The sequence below is a fragment of the Rutidosis leptorrhynchoides genome, chromosome 4 (assembly GCF_046630445.1).
Source record: "Rutidosis leptorrhynchoides isolate AG116_Rl617_1_P2 chromosome 4, CSIRO_AGI_Rlap_v1, whole genome shotgun sequence".
NCBI lineage: Eukaryota > Viridiplantae > Streptophyta > Magnoliopsida > Asterales > Asteraceae > Rutidosis > Rutidosis leptorrhynchoides.
Window position 1 is genome coordinate 24,934,204 of NC_092336.1, and position 23,072 is coordinate 24,957,275.

At 34.3% G+C, this 23,072-nt stretch overlaps 1 protein-coding gene across 1 annotated transcript in view; it reads left to right on the plus strand.

Annotated features, from left to right (window-relative positions):
• The first annotated feature begins 206 nt into the window (after positions 1-206).
• The window catches only part of LOC139840507 (protein HAPLESS 2-like), a 30,891-nt gene continuing 8,025 nt past the window's right edge, over positions 207-23,072 (plus strand). The window contains exons 1-6 of the mRNA XM_071830771.1: positions 207-383; positions 476-619; positions 725-813; positions 1,369-1,408; positions 1,643-1,700; positions 1,791-1,851. Of these exons, the coding sequence (XP_071686872.1) occupies positions 207-383; positions 476-619; positions 725-813; positions 1,369-1,408; positions 1,643-1,700; positions 1,791-1,851 (569 nt within the window). The remainder of the gene's footprint in view (positions 384-475; positions 620-724; positions 814-1,368; positions 1,409-1,642; positions 1,701-1,790; positions 1,852-23,072) is intronic.

The following is a 23,072-nucleotide window of genomic DNA, read 5'->3' on the forward strand; positions in this document are numbered from 1 at the left end:
TTTTTAGCAAAACCAAAACTATAAGGATCTGACCCGAACCGACCCCTAGATCTGAAAGGGTTACGTTGCACACAGTACAAATCACTTGTTAAATTAAAAGTTGAAATCCCCCACCAGCAGTTATTCCCCGCCAAAATCGTCCCCGACTAACTTGTGTTTATTCTTTCAGTTAACCCAAAAATCAAAATAAATAAAAAACAACGAAAATGAAGCCACTCATATTCATTACTCTGATTTTCACTCATCAAATCGTGAATATCGCATGCGTTCAAATCTTATCAAAATCAAAGCTCGAAAAATGCGAAAAGGTTTCTGGTAACATCAATGATCCTCTCAATTGCACTAAAAAAATCGTCATCGATTTGGCGGTTCCTAGCGAATCCGTAAGTATTCAATCCTCATATTTACTGTATTTATTCATTTACACCGTTCAATTAAGTACTCCGTACTTGATTTATAAAATTGTGTATTTTAGAATGGTGAAGAAGCGACAATTGTGGCTGAAGTTGCTGAAGTGAAGGAAAACGCAAGTTCTAACCCTAGAGCGCTCCGTATGCCTCCCCAGATTACTATTAAAAAGTCTGCTGCGTATGCACAATATGAATTGACTTATGTTAGGGTAAATTTGTATTTAAAAGTTGTTTCTGTATTTGTTTAGTGAATGCGTTTGTAAACTGTACGTAATATACTCTGATGTTTATTATTGAATTGAATGTTCCTATAGGATGTCGCTTATAGACCCGAGGAGTATGCCTTTATGACTCGCAAGTGTTCGTATTGGGGTGATCCAAGTGTTGTGGGTCCCTGTGAGAGGTACGATTTCATGCTTCCCGTGTATCACTATGTTGTAAAGGTTTGAAAAACGGATAGTCTTCGAGCATAGGCAAGATAGGCAACTGCCTAAGGCCACAAAATTTAGCCACAAAATTTAGAAGGGCCCTAAATTTTGAATTTGTAAATATTTTTCTCAATATATTTAATTAAATCAAATAAAAAAATTGTCAATTAAAGTTAATATAAGTAAATAAATAAATAAATTGAAGTATTCTTTTTTATGCGTAGTAAAAAAATTTAACGTATATGTGTGTTCATTTTAATTTTCGTCCAGGGCCTTTAAAATTGTTGAGACGGCCCTGCGGATGGTTCAGAATGACTGTAAATCACATGTGATTAGATACGTTTGAAACTCATTTAATAAAAGGTTTATGTGATTTGAGTGAATCTACACAATCATATGTTTATATAAAGTTCTCCCTGATATGATATCGTTTTGACTATATTTGATAGAACTTCATTTTGTGTCTGAAATTAAGGTTCAAACATGATTGTTTATAGCTGATGGAAGTTATCTTTGTGTGTGGTTGATAGATTGTTTTATGATAATGGAGAGATGATTCCACATACTCAGGTAATACTTGATGCGAGTCTCATCAAGCATATTCTTATATATACTCGGAACATATATTAGCAGCATGCTTCATCTTAAGTTCCCTTTTTGTATCCACTTTGTATTTCATAAGTGGTGTTGATGGGCTTTGTTGTATGAATTTACGATACAATGAGACAATGAACAATCAATTATCTTTACAACGTATCAATTTAACATGCCCATATACTTATATTTACTTCTTTTTTGGTGTAGCCAATGTGTTGTCCTTGTGGGCCTGACCATCGGGTACCTACCTCATGCGGCAATATTTGTATGTGCTCTGAAATCGGTTTTCTTCTATAAAACATTTACGTTGTTCATTTTTTTCTTTAATAACGATTTCGTTCCTTTTTGATATTAGTTAACCAGATTAAGAAAGGAAAGGCAAACACCGCACACTGCCTCCGTTTTCCAGGTGATTGGTATGGACTTGACATCCTTTTCAATAGCTTCTCTCAATATCAGCTTTTCTATTTGGCATTTTTTATATAATTTTTATATGTATAAGTTCATTAAAAGTATTCAGCAAAGAAAAAGTAACCAATAATATTTTAATGATGTGGTTTCAATTCATATATCATTACACGAGGTAATAATATAAGTTACATGGGCCCTGTACTAAGTTTGGTTCGGTTGATGCGGAATCTAAGTTTGGTTCAAGGCCCAATTTGGTCTTTTGTAATAACTCACAGCTCGTGGGAGATAGGAATTCCAATGGATTTGTCTCCAATGATGGGCCTGTTTGTAATAAGATTAATTTTGGTTCATTTGCGGTTGACGATGTCGATTTGATGGAACTAGATTTGACATTTGACAAAGGAGTGAGTTTCGGAGAGATTACGGAAAAATGTCCAAAGGCGATTCGAAGTCAAGTGAACATCGTAAGGATTTAGTCGATGGGGTCATTGACGATTCTTTTGATGCGACGGAGTCGAAGAACGGCAACATTACGTTTGCGGTTAGATTGGATCGTTTGAAGGAGGAGAAAAAAGAAGAATAATTGTTGGCAAAAAGAAAGGTTGAATCAAACTGTGAAAGACCAAAACCGATTTTGATTGGTCGAAGTGGAAGACTTTATTGTGATAGTGAGGTTTCCTCGTGTGACGATTTTTGTAAAGCGTGGTATGTTTCGAATAAGGATGTTTCAAGATGTTTACTTAGTGAGGTTAAGCCGAGGTTAACCCGAGGTCAAGAAAGAAGGCGATCGAGGCTTCCACATCGAATACTTATAAACTTAAAGATAACATCGACGACTTGGATTAACGGTACGCAATTTAAAACTTGTTCATGGGCCCTAAAGTTTGAAGAGATGGTGGCTCATCGGCAATTGGGATATGAAATATGTCCATGGAGGCTCTCACGGTATTCGACGTTATGAGACACGGTTGGTCGCCGTGAGCGCACCGGGTGATGCATCCGCTAACGTGTTATCTTTCAAGTTTGAGAATTGATACGGGAAAAATGCTTTAAAAGAGACTGTCAACGAAAATTTGAAAAGGGCGGGTCCTCGAGGTTGATTGTTATGGTCCGTTTTGTTTTTCTTCGGTTGCCTTTGTTCGTTGTATTACATCTATTATTCTGTTTTTGTGTGGTTAATATGTTTGTATTTTCTTTGGGATGTTGGGAGGCTCACTTTTATAGATAGTTTTTGTTTAGTTGGTTGTTTTCTAAGCGCGAGCCTGATGGGAAAATAATCACAACGGGCAATCTACAAAGCGGAAACAAACCCGTTTGACAAGCATTTCCAGACCCGTATGAACCCGTGAGGAAACTAACAAACAAGCTATATCAAAACCAACCCAAATCAGTCCCCAAATCAGTAGCAAATCAACTAATAACGAATAATCAAGCACACACAATACACGCGAGACTTTTTACGTGGAAAACCCCTCAAAATCGAGAGTAAAAACCACGGGACTCGTAAGCCACTTAAATTCCACTATCATCAACAAGGAGAGAAATACAATAATCCTTCTCTAGATCAACTAGAGGTATACAACATCATCATACTCTTGAACAAGAACAATCAACAAGTATATGAAATAAATAAAGACAAAAGAGGAATAAATCACCCAAAAACTGCTCTCTGCTCCAGCAGCAATAACTCGACCTACAGGCCTTTTTAGACTAATTCAACGGTTGAAAACCTTGGCACTGATGTCAGGAAGACACAGCCCAAAAATGAAGAAGATTCAACGGTCGGATCTCCGGGGATCGAAGGTTTTCTGGACTGCTGTAAGAAGTGACGGAAATTGGATTTTTTTTTCTCTCTTTTTCTTGAACTCTCTTCACTCTTGATAATGAAAAACAGCTGCAACTTGATGTTTTAAGATGCCCTCCTATGCTTGACCAAGTCAACCAAGCAATGGGCCTAATTTTGTTGGGCTTGGACTTGTTAATACTTACTCATATTTGGAAACCCAATAACAAAACCCAACAAATCTCCCCCTTTCCAATTATGAGGAAGGAATCGCCATCCCAGCGATCGAGCAACATACCTTGAGCTTCTCACTTGCTAAAGCCTTTGTGAACATGTCGGAACCATTATCATCAGTGTGAACTTTATCAAGTTCAAACGAACCATCTTCAAGACGTTCTCTAATCCAATGATACCGCACATCTATATGTTTTGTCCGCTTATGATACATAGAATTTCTAGCCAAATGAATCGCACTCTCATTATCACAAAGAACCACATATCGTGATTGCTTAAACCCAAGGTCTTGTAGAAACCTTTTCATCCACAATAGTTCTTTGCACGCTTCTGTTGCTGCCATATACTCAGCCTCGGTTGTAGACAATGCAACACACTTTTGTAACCTTGATTGCCATGAAACTGCTCCCCCTGCGAAAGTCATCAAATATCCAGAAGTGGATTTCATGTTATCTTTGTTTCCTGCCATATCTGAGTCTGTATAACCAACAAGCACCGGCTCTCCATTTCCGAATGTGATACCTAACTTTGAAGTACCTCGTAAGTATCTCATAATCCATTTAACCGCTTCCCAATGCTTCTTACCCGGATTTGACATAAACCGACTAACAACACTTACCGCATGAGCTATATCTGGCCTAGTACACACCATAGCATACATCAAGCTACCAAGTGCTGACGCATATGGAACTATATCCATCTCCTCAACATCCTCCTTTGAAGTAGGACAATCTCTTTCTGTTAGCTTAAAGTTGTTTGTAAGAGGGGAACTAACCACTTTAGCATTCTTCATGTTGAATCTACTTAGCACCTTTTCAATGTATTGCTCTTGTGATATATGTAACGTCTTAGCACCTCTATCTCTAGAAATCCGAATGCCAAGAATCTGTTTTGCTGGCCCCAAGTCTTTCATAGCAAAAGACTTACTCAATTCTCGCTTCAACTGCGCAATTCTTTTAATATTTTTACCAACAATTAACATATCATCAACGTATAACAACAATATGATGAAATCATCATCACCAAACCTCTGAAAGAAAACACAATGATCTGAAGTTGTCTTTCGGTAGCCTTGCTTTCCTATAACCGACTCAAACTTCTTATACCACTGTCTCGGTGCTTGCTTCAACCCATATAAACTTTTCTGAAGTCTACAAACATAATTTTCTTTACCCTTAACCTGAAAACCTTCAGGTTGCATCATGTAGATTTCCTTATCCAAATCACCGTGAAGAAAAGCAGTCTTGACATCCATCTGTTCAACCTCAAGATCAAGACTAGCAGCTAACCCAAGAACCACTCGAATAGATCCCATCTTCACAACCGGTGAGAAAATCTCATCAAAATCAATACCCCTTTTCTGGCTGAATCCTTTAACGACTAACCTAGCTTTGTGATGTCAAAGCAGAGGGGTATAAAATACTATTAAATTTTAGAGGAAAACACTATTAAATACGATACAATTTTACACAAGATATTTATTTATTTATAGAATGGATATACTTAAACCTTGCTACAACACTTATAGGCAGTGTACCTAATCGTACAGTAGTGTAGTTTTTAGTAAGTCCGGTTCGTTCCACAGGGAGATCTTTAAGCAAAGCTCAACGCTATATTAGTTTACTTTTATTAAAATTACAAAAATATATATAAGTAATATTATTATTATAAAGGGGGGGTTTTTACCGTTTAATGACCGGTTTGTCGATTTTAAAACTTTAGTCGCAGTTAAAACCTAATGTAAAATATAAAATAAATACAAGACTTTAAATTAAAGCGTAAAGTAAATAACGATAATGAAATTGCGAATAATAAAAATTGCGATAAAAATTAAATTGCGATAATTAAAAAGTACGATAATTAAAAGTGCGATAAAATGAAATAACAATAAATAAAAGTGCGATAATTAGAAGTGCAATTAAATATACAATAAAGGAAATAAAATATGATATAAAAGAATTATGCTTATTTAAACTTCCGTAATCATGATGTTTGACGTGTTGATTTTAGTTTTATGCCCATGGGTTAATTGTCCTTTGTCCTGGATTATTCAATATGTCCGTCTGGTTTTTGTCCATAACAGTCCATCAGTCATAAATATAAATTGCAAGTGTCCTTGTCAAATTATTATTATACCCGAAGATAAATATTCCAACTAATTGGGGATTCGAATTGTAACAAGGTTTTAATACTTTGTTTAATGAATACACCAGGTTATCGACTGCGTGTAAACCAAGGTTTTACTACTTTGTTAACAATTACACCAATTACCCTTGAATGTAATTTCACCCCTGTTTTAATTATTCTAGTGGCTATTAATCCATTCCCGTATCCGGTTAAATGAACGATTATTCGTACAAATAAATACCCCGCCCATCGTGTCCGATCGAGTGTATATGGTAATTTATAGGGACGCCCAATTGTAAATCTTTATATTAACATTAACAAACTTTCATTTAGTTAAACAAATATAAAGCCCATTAATAGCCCATAGCCTAGTTTCCACAAGTGTCGTTCTTTTATCCAAACCCCAATTATGGTACAAAGCCCAATTACCCAATTTTAGTAATTAGCCCAACATCATGATTACTTCGTTTTAAATAAGCATAATAATAACTTAGCTACGAGACATTAATATAAAAAGGTTGAACATAACTTACAATGATTAAAAATAGCGTAGCGTTACACGGACAGAATTTCGACTTACACCCTTACAACATTCGCTAACATACCCTTATTATTAGAATTATAATTAAAATTAAAATATAAATTATAAATATAAATATATTACGTATATATTGAGAGAGATTGAGAAAATAATGTGTAAATTCGATCAGAATTCGGTTGGCTTTATAGCCAGAAATGATTTTTGGGGCTCCGCGACTCGCGGCAAAAAGGCCTTCAAACTCCGCGAGTCGCGGAGAGGTATTTTCAATTTACTCCCTTGGAGTTTCTGGCTGCCGACAGTTTTTAATATATATATATAATATATATATAATTAATATAATTAATTATATATTATATTATATTTATATACATAGTTAACTTGTAATTTTTAGTCCGTTGCGTCGAGCGTTAAGAGTTGACTCTGGTCCCGGTTCCGGTTTTTCGAACGTCCTTGCGTACAATTTAATATCTTGTACTTTGCGTTTTGAATCTTGTACTCTTGTGATTTCGAGACGTTTCTTATCAATAATTGGAACCTTTTTGATTGTCTTTTGTTCTTTTGAGCTTTTTGGTCGTTTGCGTCTTCAAATCGTCGAATCTGTCTTTTGTCTTCACCTTTTATTATTTAAACGAATATCACTTGTAAATAGAACAATTGCAACTAAAAGCTTGTCTTTCTTGAGGAATAATGCTATGAAATATATGTTCGTTTTTAGCATTATCAAATATTCCCACACTTGAGCGTTGCTTGTCCTCAAGCAATATCGTCTTGAAATACTAGAATCACTTTTTTATTCTTCACACTTTGTACATCAGTGATTTCTATACGGCGGTATAAACAATGGTAGTAACGATATGGTTTACAGTCCCACATGACTATAAAAATTTAGATCCATTAAGGAAATTGGATCTTTATGAAAACATTTGATCTTTTGAAAATTAAATCTAGTTTTTACCCTAGATAAGTTTTCCGGAATAACCCTTTACCGGTGTTTGCAAAATATTTGTGGGTTTGGTGGGTTTCAGATTTGAAAATTTTAGCTCAAAACTTGCGGTTTTGTGTCACCCACTTGCTAACCTTGTATTTGGAAAGCAACACGTCCAGTTTACTTGTCCCGTATATTACCTTTCGGCAAACTACCGTCCGGTTTTAAAGGAAAGCGTTGAACAAGCAACTGTTTAAGGCAATGTCCCGTGACATGCTTTTGATTATGGTCTATAACGTGTCGGACGCAATTACTATCCTTGGTAGGAGCAATAGTAAAGCTCATCCTATGATTTTTCGGTCTGGCACAAGGTTCTGTCTTTGACCATGTTATGCAACCACCGTTCTTACGGTTGACACCCGATTTAATTCAGGTGACCTAATGAATTCTAGGTGAATTCCTAGGATTTTACGTTCAATGGTAATGAACGCATTGAAAATAGGGTTTTTCAGAAAACAAATCGGTTTATAATTTTGATCAAAATATTTTCTCGTTCAAGCTCGAGTTTAGATATCATTGAATTCCATGAGTTTGTAATTCTCAATCTTTAAGGTCAATCTCTAGGATTGAGTAATATCAGTCTTAAAAGCTGATTTTTAATCTTTAAGGAGATTATCCTTTCTGGGGATCTGATTCATTAGTCTTATCCAGCTAATTTGCACGGTGCCCCCCCATTGTACGAGATAAATCCTTCTCATGGTTAGGATAAATCTGACCACATGGCGACCCTGTTTGATGCTGAGGTCCGTGGATTTCCTGCTGATTTTAGTGATGACTTTTCTAGATTTTTCGTCAACCTACAGCTGGTCTGAACGACAACTTCATGACCTAAATCAAGAAGCGCGTGTCTTTTTCGGAAGACTTTACTTCCTTTTAATGATGGAATTGATTCATCGTGTAGATCCATCTCTTCTTTTCTTTCATTGGGTAAAACAGTTTAGTTTAGTTCAAAGCAAAAGTATTTTCAGTTATTTGTTACAAATATATGTGGCATATGTTTAAAATAACTTGGTAAATTTTCCCACACTTGGCTTTTTATTTCTTTTTATCGTCCTCTATTCCATTTTAAATGAATTTTAACATTTTAGTTTGTTTCTCAATTTATCTCCTTTCCGAGGTAACAATAATTTCGGTGTTAAAACCTAGTTTTATCGTTCATAAATATGTATAAACATGATTTTAATTCATTTAATTGAAAATTTTACTAGAATTGGGTAGTCAGTATATAAGACTAGGGCTGTTCTTTTTTATCAGAGAGCACTAGATTCTAATACAACTACTGCTTTACTAGTATTTTTAATGGTAACCAAGTGTTTAATACAAAAATTTTTAAAATCCGAAAGAATTTAACCCCTTCCCACACTTAAGATCTTGCAATGCCCTCATTTGCAAGAAATCAGTAACAATTTAAATTATTGAGGGTGATTTGTGTGAAAATGATTAAATTTTTACCAAAGTTTCCAAATATATTGGCGTTTGTTTGCTGAATGATAAATGGTGCACGTCATTTGTTCATTCCGTCTTGTTGTTATTTCACATGTATTTTGCATCATTGTCGTCAAAATTACTTGCTTTTGCTGAACTTAATGCCAGTCTTTGAAAATGCGTTGTTTTACCCTGTTGTGTACATAAGATAAACTGCAAACATATATACATATTTTTGAAGTTTGGTATATTACCCCACATTCAAAAATTATTAAAATCTAAGAATAAAAGTTAGATAAATATAAAAATGATTACAATATTAACAAAAAATATTAAACATATCAATAATTACAAATTACAAAATAAAAATAAAAATAAGTAAACTAAGGATGATATTGGTACCAATAGGGGTTCCACGCATAACCATAAGTGCTATAGAATGCCTCGGCAGGGTCATACGTAGGATATGGTGGCTGCATCTCTATCGACCAAGGAGGGAAGACGGGTTTCGGTGTAGGAATATAGTTTCTACCTATGTGTTGGCAATGCGCTATGATCTGGTTCTGATGAACTTGCCAATCTTCAAATGCTCTCTGTCTAGCATTTTCGTATTCCTGAGAAGCTATAAACCTTTGCATTTCTTGCCCCCCTCCTACATTACCTTGTTCCTGGTTTCTCTCTACCTGTGGATGTCTACCATTGTATCGTACTGCGGCGTTGTTTCGCCGCTTCAAAACTTTCGCACCATGGTACACATTTAAACCTATAGTGTCGCGGGGTTCCGGCTCTTCTACTAATAATCCCCCCCGACTTATATCCACACCGAGATATTCACCAATCAAAGTAATAAAAATACCACCCCCTATTATGCTATGTGGACGCATCCCTCGAACCATAGCTGATAAATAATAACCCACACAATATGGTATACTTACAGCGCTGTGTGGGTCTCGAATACACATATGGTAAAACAAATCTTGTTCATTTACCTTTTCTTTGTTTTTACCCCTTTGTGTAATCGAGTTAGCTAAAAACCTATGTATTACTCTTAATTCGGCTCTATCTATATCCAAATAAGAGTAGTTTCCCCCTTTAAAACGGTGGTGGCTTGTCATTTGACTCCACACACCGTGTGTATCAAAATTCTCATCTATTTTCCTACCGTTTAGTATCAATCCTCTACAATCGGCAGATGCTAATTCCTCAGGCGTATATATACGTAAAGCCTGAGCCATGTCTAGTAAAGACATGTGGCGCATCGAACCGCCTAACAAAAATCTAATAAAAGAACGATCGGTTAAACTGGCTACCCGATCATTCAACTCTATACTACATAACAACTCTTCACACCATACTTTATATACAGGTCTGCGTATGGTGAATAAACATATCCAGTCATTAAAAGAAGAATTACCATACCTCTGTACCAGTAATTCCCTAATTGGCCCGGCCAATTCTACAGCTTCCAAGGGTCCCCATTCTATGACCCTCGGTACCTCAACAACCTTTGAGTGAAGAGTATGCAAACCCCGTTGATATTTTGGATAATCTATCCAAAGTCTGTCAAATCGTAGGTTCGGGTGCAACTGTTCCAAATGCATATCTGAAAAGGTCATGACTGGATGAGGTACATCCTGCCTGTAGTAGTTATCTACCTCCTGTTGTTCCAAGTTCTCAGCAGGAGCGTGACGGGCTTGGGATGAAGATTCACCCCTTTCAGTCTGCAAAACACATCAAACACAAATTTTGTGCATCCAAATATGCATTAGTGTCAGCAAAATCATCAATTAAAATAATTACAATGACATTATCAATTTATATCAAACTTAAGCTTATTTTCACATTTTTATCAATTCTACACTTTTTCAAATAAGCATATACGAAAATTTTCGCCAAGTTCATAAGCATTCAACTCAAATAACATGTCAAAATAATCATTACTAGAAAATAAACAAGTCTCAAATGGCATTATCTTTCAAAAATCAAGTTCATGAATTTTGGACTTGAAAAAGTCCACTTTAATTCTCAAAATCATGTTTAGGCTCAAAGTTTGGATCATTTAACTACCTAGACATGTTACACTACTTAATTTAGCAACAATTCATGACAAAAATCGGCCATAACCTGTTTATATCAAAAAGCCCCAAATTGCTCAAGAACACAAACCCTAGATTCTAAAGATTTTGAAGTTTTTGGCTTCAAATCATGTTAACAAGCATCAATCTAGGTTATACATGCATAATATACTAACAATTTAACACTAATTACACTAAAAATTAACAAAATTCAAATTATGAAAATATGCTCAAGAACACACTAAAATTCGGATTTAAAGGTGATTTGGGGTGTAATTGTACCTGTTTTCTTGAGTAGTTCCTAGATATCATCCTTCTCAACATGATTGTAGTGAAAAATTTGAAGATTAACGGTGAAAAATCGAGTTTTTGGGATGATTTTTGTGGGTTTTCTCGGGTCTTTTTCGCAGTATTTTGGGTGTTTTTGTGTTGGTGGGAGTGAACTGATCGTGTGCAGCTGTTTTATTTTTTTTCTGTAATTTGGTCCCTCCGCGAGTCGCGGAGGTTTTAACTGAAAACTCCGCGAGTCGCGGAGTTATTTTTTTTTTTTTTTTTTTTTTTATAATCTTTAACTTATAAAACAATTAAGAAATTAATTTTAAAATTTTGTTTCCCTTGTTATTTAGGACGAGGTCGTTTCGGATCGATGTCCTAGTCCGTCCCTCGACAAAATTTTAAAATTTGTCTTTTTGTAGCGATTGTTTTAAAAGCTAAGATTTTTGGGTTTTTTAATGTTTTTGGCATACTTTAAATCAATAAGATTAAAAATAATGATAATAAAAGTTCTCGTCCCTCCCTCGGGTAAAGCAATTTCGGTTCAGAGACCTAGTCTTCAACTTACGACGAATTTTAAAATTCATATTTTTAACTTAATGAGATAAAGTAAATTTTTGTTTTTAAATTCACACAACTTAAATATAAAATTCAAAATTAATATTAAAAATTCAAAATTCACACCAAACTTAAAATTTGAAATGCATAAAATTAAAATTTCATATTTTAAAAATTAAAAATTCACACCAAACTTAATTTAAAAATTCATAAATTCATACCAAACTTATATTAATTTTTCAAATATTTACAATTTTAAATATATTGTTTTTACAAAGTTTACAATATTAATTTAAGATTTAAATATTAATTTTAAAAATATGGTAAAAATAAAATTAAAAATCTTTTTGTCTTTTTATCCCACTTTAATCAATCAAATATTATCAAAAATATGCGCCCCTCTTTTCGGTAAAGTAATTTCGGTTCCAAGACCTAATTTAACTCATGACGAATTTTTGAAATATTTTGGTTTGATTGTTTAAAGATATTTATACCTTAAGAATAAACGTTAAATTTCGCAGTGATGTAATAAATTTTTGAATGATATCAATAATTTCGGTCGCCAAACCTAATTTTATTTAATACCAATTTAATACTTTTTAGCGAACAAATTAGCGTTTATTATCAAAAGGTTAAAAATAAAAATAAAATAAAAATAAAAACTATACAGACATACCTGTGAAATAGATTTCTTAGTTATATGATCTATTATATTCATAAGATAGTCGGTTCAATTGGTCTTCCATGGCTGCATAGGCGTAACCTCGAGCATTCATTGTCTTTTCTTCTAAACATATGAACGGTCCGTCTCTGCATAAAGTAACAAATTCGGTATTTGAATAGGTTTGATTATTTGAACATTTACCTCCATGTGACCATTTTCCGCATTTGTGACATTTTTCTAGGTGTCGTGCTCTTCTTTTCGCTGCGGATTTTGATTTTCCTTTACCAAATTGTAACTTATTATCTTCGCATCTGGATCCTTTTCTAACTTCGTCCATTCTTTCTCTGATTACTGATACTAATTCACTCGGTAGTATGTCATTATTTCTTTTAGTGATCAAAGCGTGTAGCATTAGACCATGGTTTAGTTCACAGGCAGTCTTCATTTTGTAAAAACCTAAAAAAAATAAAAATTCAGAATGGGGGGAGAAGACTAGTTCTTTAGGGTCTGCTAGGGAAAGACCATACGTGTTCCATTTTCGAGAACTATACGAAAACAGACAATCTAACTCTAACAGAAATTCATATTATCCTTTAAAGACTTGATTCTCCCCACACTTAGTTAGCTGTGGTGTCGAAATTGTGATTAACTTCGTTGACGACTTCCATCGGACCATGTATGTAATGTTTAACTCTGTGACCATTAACTTTAAATTCAATCCCATTTGAATTTATTAATTCTATTGTTCCGTATGGGAAAACTCTTTTGACTATGAATGGTCCAGACCATCTTGATTTCAATTTTCCAGGAAATAGCTTGAATCGTGAATTGAAAAGAAGAACTCTGTCTCCTTCTTTAAATTCTTTTGAACTTCTGATTCTTTTATCATGCCATTTCTTCGTTCTTTCTTTATAGATTAACGAATTTTCGTATGCTTCATGTCTTAATTCTTCTAATTCGTTTAGTTGACTTAATCGTAGATGTCCAGCTTCATGTAAATCAAGATTACATGTCTTCAAAGCCCAAAATGCTTTGTGTTCAATTTCTACTGGAAGATGACACGCTTTTCCATAAACAAGTCTAAAAGGTGTGGTTCCAATTGGAGTTTTGTAGGCTGTTCTAAAAGCCCAGAGTGCATCCTCCAATTTAATGGACCATTCCTTCAGATTTGATCCTACGGTTTTCTCTAGAATACGTTTTAAGGCTCGGTTGGTATTTTCAACTTGTCCACTTGTTTGTGGATGATATGCGGTGGAGATTTTATGAGTTACTCCATATCTTTTAAGAACTTTCTCAAGTTGATTATTACAGAAATGAGTACCCCGATCACTTATTAAAGCTTTCGGTGTTCCAAACCTTGCAAAAAGACGTTTCAAAAAGTTGACTACAACTCGTGCATCGTTAGTTGGGAGAGCTTGTGCTTCCGCCCATTTAGATACATAATCAATGGCTACGAGTATATATAGATTATTATGAGATTTTGGAAATGGACCCATAAAGTCAATACCCCAAATGTCAAATACTTCACATACTTGGATGACATTTTGTGGCATTTCATCACGTTGACTTATTTTTCCGGCCCTTTGACATGCATCACAGGATTTGCAAAGAAGGTGTGCGTCTTTGTAAATTGTAGGCCAATAGAATCCAGCTTCATAAACTTTTCTTGCTGTTAGTTGAGGCCCATAATGCCCTCCTGTTGGTCCTGTGTGACAATGGTTTAAAATTTTACTAGCTTCATCTCCAAATACGCATCGGCGTATTATTCCATCGGGACAACTTTTAAACAGATGTGGATCTTCCCAGAAATAGTGTTTTATATCACTGAAGAATTTCTTTCGTCTTTGGTACGATAATCCTTTTTCAAGGAATCCACAAACTAAGTAGTTTGCATAGTCTGCAAACCATGGGATTTCTTTATAATCTATCTTCAATAGATATTCATCAGGAAAGTTGTCTTGTATGGCTGATTCATTCAGAACTTCTAATTCGGGATTTTCAAGACGAGAAAGATGATCAGCGGCGAGATTTTCTGCTCCTTTTTTATCTCGGATTTCAATATCAAACTCTTGTAAGAGTAAGATCCAACGGATTAATCTTGGTTTAGCATCTTGTTTTGAAAATAGGTATTTAAGAGCAGAATGGTCGGTATAGACCACCGTTTTTGCTAGAACGAGATATGATCGAAATTTGTCAAAAGCAAAGACAATAGCAAGGAGTTCTTTTTCAGTAGTTGTATAGTTCGTTTGTGCTCCTTGTAATGTTTTACTAGCATAATATATAGGTTGAAATCGTTTTTCAATCCTTTGTCCTAAAACGGCTCCCATTGCAAAATCACTTGCATCGCACATTAGTTCAAATGGTAGATTCCAATTTGGTGTTATCATGATCGGTGCATTAGTGAGTTTTTCTTTAAGAATATTAAAAGATTTGATACATTCATCTGAAAAGATGAATGGTGTATCCTTTTCTAGGAGTTTATTCATAGGAGTGGCAATTTTAGAAAAATCTTTTATAAAACGTCGGTAAAAACCGGCATGCCCTAGAAAACTCCTAACTCCTCTAACATTGGTGGGATGTGGAAGTTTAGCAATTACATCTACTTTAGCTCTATCCACTTCAATTCCTTCTTTTGAAATTTTATGTCCAAGAACGATGCCTTCTTTAACCATGAAATGGCATTTCTCCCAATTAAGTACTAGATTTGATTTTTCGCATCTAATTAGCATTCGTTCCAGATTAACTAGACATGATTTAAATGTATCACCGAAGACTGAAAAGTCATCCATGAATACTTCCATGCATTCTTCTATCATGTCATGAAAAATCGCCATCATGCACCTTTGAAAGGTTGCAGGGGCGTTACAAAGTCCAAATGGCATGCGTTTGTAAGCAAAAGTACCATAAGGGCACGTGAATGTGGTTTTCTCTTGATCTTCGGGTGCTATTGGAATTTGAAAATATCCGGAAAATCCATCTAGAAAACAATAGTAACTATTTCCGGCTAATCTTTCCAACATTTGATCTATGAAAGGTAAGGGAAAGTGATCTTTTCTGGTGGCGTCATTTAATTTTCTATAATCAATACATACACGCCATCCTGTTACAGTCCTAGTAGGAATAAGCTCATTTTTCTCATTTGTGATGACAGTCATGCCACCCTTCTTAGGCACGCATTGAACTGGGCTTACCCATGGACTATCAGAAATTGGATATATCAAACCTGCATCTAGCAGTTTAATAATCTCTTTCTTAACTACATCTTGCATATTAGGATTTAGTCTTCGTTGGCGTTGCACATACGTTTTATGACCTTCTTCCATAAGGATTTTATGTGTGCAATACGAAGGACTTATTCCTTTAATATCATGAATCTTCCATGCAATGGCTGGTTTATGAGCTTTCAACACAGAAATGAGTTGTGATTTCTCATTTTCAGTAAGAGAAGACGATATTATTACAGGTAATTCAGATTCACCATGTAAATAAGCGTATTCCAAATGGTTTGGAAGTGGCTTTAATTCTAATTTCGGAGGTTCTTCTATCGATGATTTATATCGATATCTGTCTTCTTCTTTTAGCATTTGAATTTCTTCTGTTGTTGGTTCATATCCATTAGCTATAAGTGTAGCTAACATTTCAGCTTCATCAATTGGTTCATTTCCTTCTCCTAAAGAACATTCTCCTGTTCCTTGTAATTCTGGAAATTCTTCTAATAATTCTGCATGTGCATCTATAGTTTGAATATAATAACATGTATCATCTGCAGATTGTGGTTGTTGCATTGCTCTATCAACTGAAAAGGTAACACTCTCATCCTCTATACTTAGGGTCAGTTTCTTACCGAACACGTCTATCATTGCTTTAGCCGTGTTTAAGAATGGTCTTCCTAATATGAGAGGAACTTGAGAATCTTCTTCCATGTCCAGAACAACAAAATCTACTGGAAATACTAAAGTACCAACTTTAACTAGCATGTTCTCCATTATCCCTCTAGGATATTTTATTGATCTATCGGCTAGTTGTATGCTTATTCTGGTTGGTTTCAATTCTCCAAGGTCTAGTTTAGCGTATAGTGAATACGGCATTAAATTTATACTAGCACCTAAATCTGCTAATGCTTCTATTGAACTAAGACTACCCAGAAAACATGGAATTGTGAAACTTCCTGGATCAGATAGTTTTTCTGGTATCTTATTCAACAGCACTGCTGAACAATTAGCATTCATAGTAACAGCCGAGAGTTCTTCCATTTTCTTTCTATTCGTGATTAGATCTTTCAAGAATTTAGCATATCTTGGCATTCCTGAAATTACATCAATGAAAGGAAGATTTACATTTATCTGTTTAAAAATATCCAAGAATTTGGATTGCTCGGCTTCTAGTTTTTCCTTCTTCATTTTACTCGGATAAGGAAGTAGTGGTTGGTATGGTTTAACATAAGGTTTATCCTTAACTGTGTTATCTTCATTAACCTTTTCAACTACCGGTTCTTTTTCCTTATCTTGATCAGGTTGTGGTTCTTGTGTAGTAGGAATAGTTTCATCAGAAGTTACAGGTATTTCAGGTGGTTTAAGTGTTGTACCACTTCTTGTGGTAATAGCTTTAGCTGTTTCATTCCGGGGGTTAGTATTTGTATCACTAGGTAGACTTCCCGGTTTTCTTTCACCTATTAACCTTGCTAGGTTACTCACTTCTTGTTCCAGATTTTGAATAGAAGCTTGTTGATTTCTAAATGCTTGAGCATTTTGTTCATTGGTTTGTTTTTGAGATGTGAAAAACTGCGTTTGAGTTTCAACTAGCTTCGTCATCATATCTTCTAAATTCGGCTTTTTATCATCGGTTTGTTGTGGTGGTTTGTTTTGAAAATTAGGTCTTTGCTGATTGTAAGTATTGTTAGATACTTGTTGATTGCTAGGACCTTGTTGGTTGTTGTATGGAATATTTCGGTTATAATTCTGGTTTTGATTGTAAATCGGTCTTGGCGGTTGATAATTATTCTGATAATTATTTCCAGGCCTTTGGTTTATGTATGAAATATTCTCTCTTTGTTCCATTGTTAATTCAATACTGAGACAATCTTTTGTCAAATGTGGTCCTCCACACTGCTCACAACTAATTCGTATAGCATGAATATCTTTAGTCATCTTTTCCATTCGTCTCTCGAAAGCATCTATCTTTGCCGAAATGGAATCTAAGTCATGGCTAGAATCGGCTCTAGCTGCTTTAGATGATCTAATGATGTCTTTTTCTTGGTGCCACTCATGTGAGTGGGAAGCAGTATTATCAATAATTTTGTAAGCATCAGTTTCGGTTTTCTTCATAATCGAACCACCAGCTGCTATATCTATATCTTTCCTTGTAGTGATGTCGCATCCTTGGTAGAATATTTGTACTATTTGACAGGTGTCTAAACCATGTTGCGGACATCCTCTTAACAACTTTCCATATCTTGTCCACGCCTCATATAGAGTTTCATTTGGCTTTTGTGTGAACGTAACAATTTCTGCTTGAAGTCTTACGGCTTTAGATGCAGGAAAGAATTGTTTAAGAAATTTATCAATTAAAACGTCCCATGTATCAATCGCTCCTTCAGGTAACGATTCCAACCAATCTTTTGCTTCTCCCTTTAAAGTCCAGGGAAATAACATGAGATATATCTGTTCATCCTCCACTTCTCGGATTTTAAATAGTGTGCAGATCCTATTAAAGGTACGTAGATGTTCATTTGGATCTTCCTTCGGCGCACCACTAAATTGGCATTGATTAGTCACCATGTGTAGAATTTGTCCTTTGATTTCATAGTCTGGCGCATTAATGTCGGGATGAGTAATTGCGTGACCTTGGCCAGTGCGTTTAGCTCTCATTCGGTCTTCCATACTTAAAGGTTCCAGATTCTCCATAATTGAATTTGTTGAATCGGTATCACTAGATGATTCTGATTTAATAGTTCGTTCCTCAACAATCTCTGTTTGAATGATTGGTGGTTCCGGAGGAAAGTTCAATGGTTCAGGATCTATGAACCGTTCCTGAATATTTTCTGGATTCTCAATTGTGAGGTTTGTTTCAAAAACTGGATTATCAGAAATTTGAACTGAAGTACTTGGTCGACTGGATGACGATTCTAAAGAAAAATCAACGGCGGTTATATTTGTTAAACGATGTCTTGATCGAGTTACAGGTGGTGAACGTACAAAAGGTGATGAACGTCTTGCTCGGTGCATTCACTGAATATCCTATTAGTTTTTAAAAGGAAAGAAAAATTATAATAAGTTATCCAATCAATAGACTTTTCTGATTTTGCCCACGTTTCGAATAGCCAAAAGATGCAGCAGAGGGGCAGGATTCGTTTGGTCTCAATATAATTGAGGACTGTTTGGCTCCAATAACCCGGTCCACGTACAAATCCAACTATTACTACGAACCAGAAAATTTTGATGTCTATCAATTTAACCACTTAAAATAAATTTTCGTAATTTTAAGAAATTTAGATAAGAAGTAGAAAAAATTCTAAGTCCTAAAACTAGAATAGCGAGAAATAAGAAAGACAAAGAGTTCGTCGCAAAATGTCGAAAAAGAAATGGTTGAAAAATAAAAGGTGACGGAAAAATAAAAGAAACTTATAAAAACTTAAAAATACTTAACTAATTTAACCTTATTATTACAACTAACTTAAAATTATAATCGCAAATTGAAATTACTAATTGGAATGATAATTGATACATAGTAAAAGGTGTCTAAAAATATTAAAGCTTACAAGAAAAACTAAATCCCAAATGGAAATAAAGAAATTAAAACTTAAAAAGGCGTCGCAAAATTCTAAAGCACCTAATTCTTAGTCTAAAGAAAAAGCACTTAAGGAATTCTACGGCAAAGCCTAAAAATCTAGGAGTAAAAAAAAACTAAGTTTAAAATTAATTATGAGCTAAAAAATACAAATATTACGCTACAACGATTAAAAAGGTACAAAATATAAAAATATACAAAAAGTTGTAAAAAGTACAATTTTTATAAAAATATTATTTTTATATTATTATTTTATTAAACTACTAATTTTACAATTTTAATAAAACTAATTTAACAAAATACATAAATATAAAGTAAAAAGTAAAAATAAAACTAAAATTAATAATAATAATAATAATTAAGTAATTATTAATAATAATAATAAATTAAAACCCGTGATTAGGGTTTTGTCCGTGTGTCAGAGGGCCTCCGCGAGTCGCGGCAAATAAAGAGAAAAACCCCGCGAGTCGCGGGGATTCAGAATTCAGTTGACAGATTGTACTTTTACGCGTTTTTCTTTATTTTTTTTTTTTTTTTTTTTTTATTTTGTTTTCTGTTTTTAATTTAAATAAACGATTTTTAATAAAATTTATATTTTTATAAATTAAAATAAAGATAAAGAAACTTATAAAACTTAAATATTTAACAAAATCCTAAAAATACTAATATTTTTGTTTTTCTTTTTATATTTTTGAATGATTAAAACGTAATTTTTACAAAAACGACTTTTAATAAAAGTAAATAAAAATCTCTTTTTTTTTTTTTTTTTAGCGTTGCGCTTCCGGCTTTTAAGAGTTATTCCCCGGCAGCGGCGCCAAAAATACTTGATGTCAAAGCAGAGGGGTATAAAATACTATTAAATTTTAGAGGAAAACACTATTAAATACGATACAATTTTACACAAGATATTTATTTATTTATAGAATGGATATACTTAAACCTTGCTACAACACTTATAGGCAGTGTACCTAATCGTACAGTAGTGTAGTTTTTAGTAAGTCCGGTTCGTTCCACAGGGAGATCTTTAAGCAAAGCTCAACGCTATATTAGTTTACTTTTATTAAAATTACAAAAATATATATAAGTAATATTATTATTATAAAGGGGGGGTTTTTACCGTTTAATGACCGGTTTGTCGATTTTAAAACTTTAGTCGCAGTTAAAACCTAATGTAAAATATAAAATAAATACAAGACTTTAAATTAAAGCGTAAAGTAAATAACGATAATGAAATTGCGAATAATAAAAATTGCGATAAAAATTAAATTGCGATAATTAAAAAGTACGATAATTAAAAGTGCGATAAAATGAAATAACAATAAATAAAAGTGCGATAATTAGAAGTGCAATTAAATATACAATAAAGGAAATAAAATATGATATAAAAGAATTATGCTTATTTAAACTTCCGTAATCATGATGTTTGACGTGTTGATTTTAGTTTTATGCCCATGGGTTAATTGTCCTTTGTCCTGGATTATTCAATATGTCCGTCTGGTTTTTGTCCATAACAGTCCATCAGTCATAAATATAAATTGCAAGTGTCCTTGTCAAATTATTATTATACCCGAAGATAAATATTCCAACTAATTGGGGATTCGAATTGTAACAAGGTTTTAATACTTTGTTTAATGAATACACCAGGTTATCGACTGCGTGTAAACCAAGGTTTTACTACTTTGTTAACAATTACACCAATTACCCTTGAATGTAATTTCACCCCTGTTTTAATTATTCTAGTGGCTATTAATCCATTCCCGTATCCGGTTAAATGAACGATTATTCGTACAAATAAATACCCCGCCCATCGTGTCCGATCGAGTGTATATGGTAATTTATAGGGACGCCCAATTGTAAATCTTTATATTAACATTAACAAACTTTCATTTAGTTAAACAAATATAAAGCCCATTAATAGCCCATAGCCTAGTTTCCACAAGTGTCGTTCTTTTATCCAAACCCCAATTATGGTACAAAGCCCAATTACCCAATTTTAGTAATTAGCCCAACATCATGATTACTTCGTTTTAAATAAGCATAATAATAACTTAGCTACGAGACATTAATATAAAAAGGTTGAACATAACTTACAATGATTAAAAATAGCGTAGCGTTACACGGACAGAATTTCGACTTACACCCTTACAACATTCGCTAACATACCCTTATTATTAGAATTATAATTAAAATTAAAATATAAATTATAAATATAAATATATTACGTATATATTGAGAGAGATTGAGAAAATAATGTGTAAATTCGATCAGAATTCGGTTGGCTTTATAGCCAGAAATGATTTTTGGGGCTCCGCGACTCGCGGCAAAAAGGCCTTCAAACTCCGCGAGTCGCGGAGAGGTATTTTCAATTTACTCCCTTGGAGTTTCTGGCTGCCGACAGTTTTTAATATATATATATAATATATATATAATTAATATAATTAATTATATATTATATTATATTTATATACATAGTTAACTTGTAATTTTTAGTCCGTTGCGTCGAGCGTTAAGAGTTGACTCTGGTCCCGGTTCCGGTTTTTCGAACGTCCTTGCGTACAATTTAATATCTTGTACTTTGCGTTTTGAATCTTGTACTCTTGTGATTTCGAGACGTTTCTTATCAATAATTGGAACCTTTTTGATTGTCTTTTGTTCTTTTGAGCTTTTTGGTCGTTTGCGTCTTCAAATCGTCGAATCTGTCTTTTGTCTTCACCTTTTATTATTTAAACGAATATCACTTGTAAATAGAACAATTGCAACTAAAAGCTTGTCTTTCTTGAGGAATAATGCTATGAAATATATGTTCGTTTTTAGCATTATCACTTTGTACCTTGGTTGTGAAGTAAGCTCATCTGTCTTCACTTTGAATACCAATTTGTTTCTCAAAGCTCTCTTGCCTTTAGGTAACTTCACCAGCTCATAAGTATTGTTCTCATGCAAAGAATTCATCTCATCTTGCATAGCTTCACCCCACTCTTTCTTATGCGCATCTTTCATTGCTTCTGAATAACATTCTGGCTCTCCCCCATCAGTAACTAATACATACTCATCAGCAGAATATCTAACAGAAGGATGACGGTCTCGAGTAGACCGCCTAAGTGGGACAAATGGGGGCACATCTGGTACTGGAATCTCTACATGCTCCGGAGCATAATCATCATCAGTACCATGTTCATCATTATGAACATCATCTCCAACATGTTGTGGAGTAACTGGATCCAAATCAACAAGATCAGCACTAGTTTGAGGAACTGAATCTGTCTTCTCAACATCTTTTAACATCTGATCTTCTGTAAAAACAACATCTCGGCATCGTACAAGTTTCTTCTGAACTGGATCGTATAACCTGTACCCAAAATCATCTTCACCATAGCCGAGGAATACACATGGCTTAGTCTTCATATCAAGCTTTGACCTCTCATCTTTGGGAACATGAACAAAAGCTTTACATCCAAAAACCCGTAAATGACGGTAAGAAACATCTTTGCCGCTCCAAACCCTGTTAGGAACATCAAAACGCAAAGGAACACAAGGGGTTAGATTAATAATATGAACTGCCGTATTTAAAGCCTCACCCCAAAAGGAATCGGACAACCCTGCATGTGAAAGCAAACATCTAACTCTCTCAACCAAAGTTCTGTTCATCCTCTCTGCTAAGCCATTCAACTGAGGTGTCTTTGGTGGAGTCTTTTGATGCCGAATACCATTCTCCTTACAATAAGCATCAAATCTGCCAATGTATTCACCGCCATTATCAGTCCGAATACACTTGAGT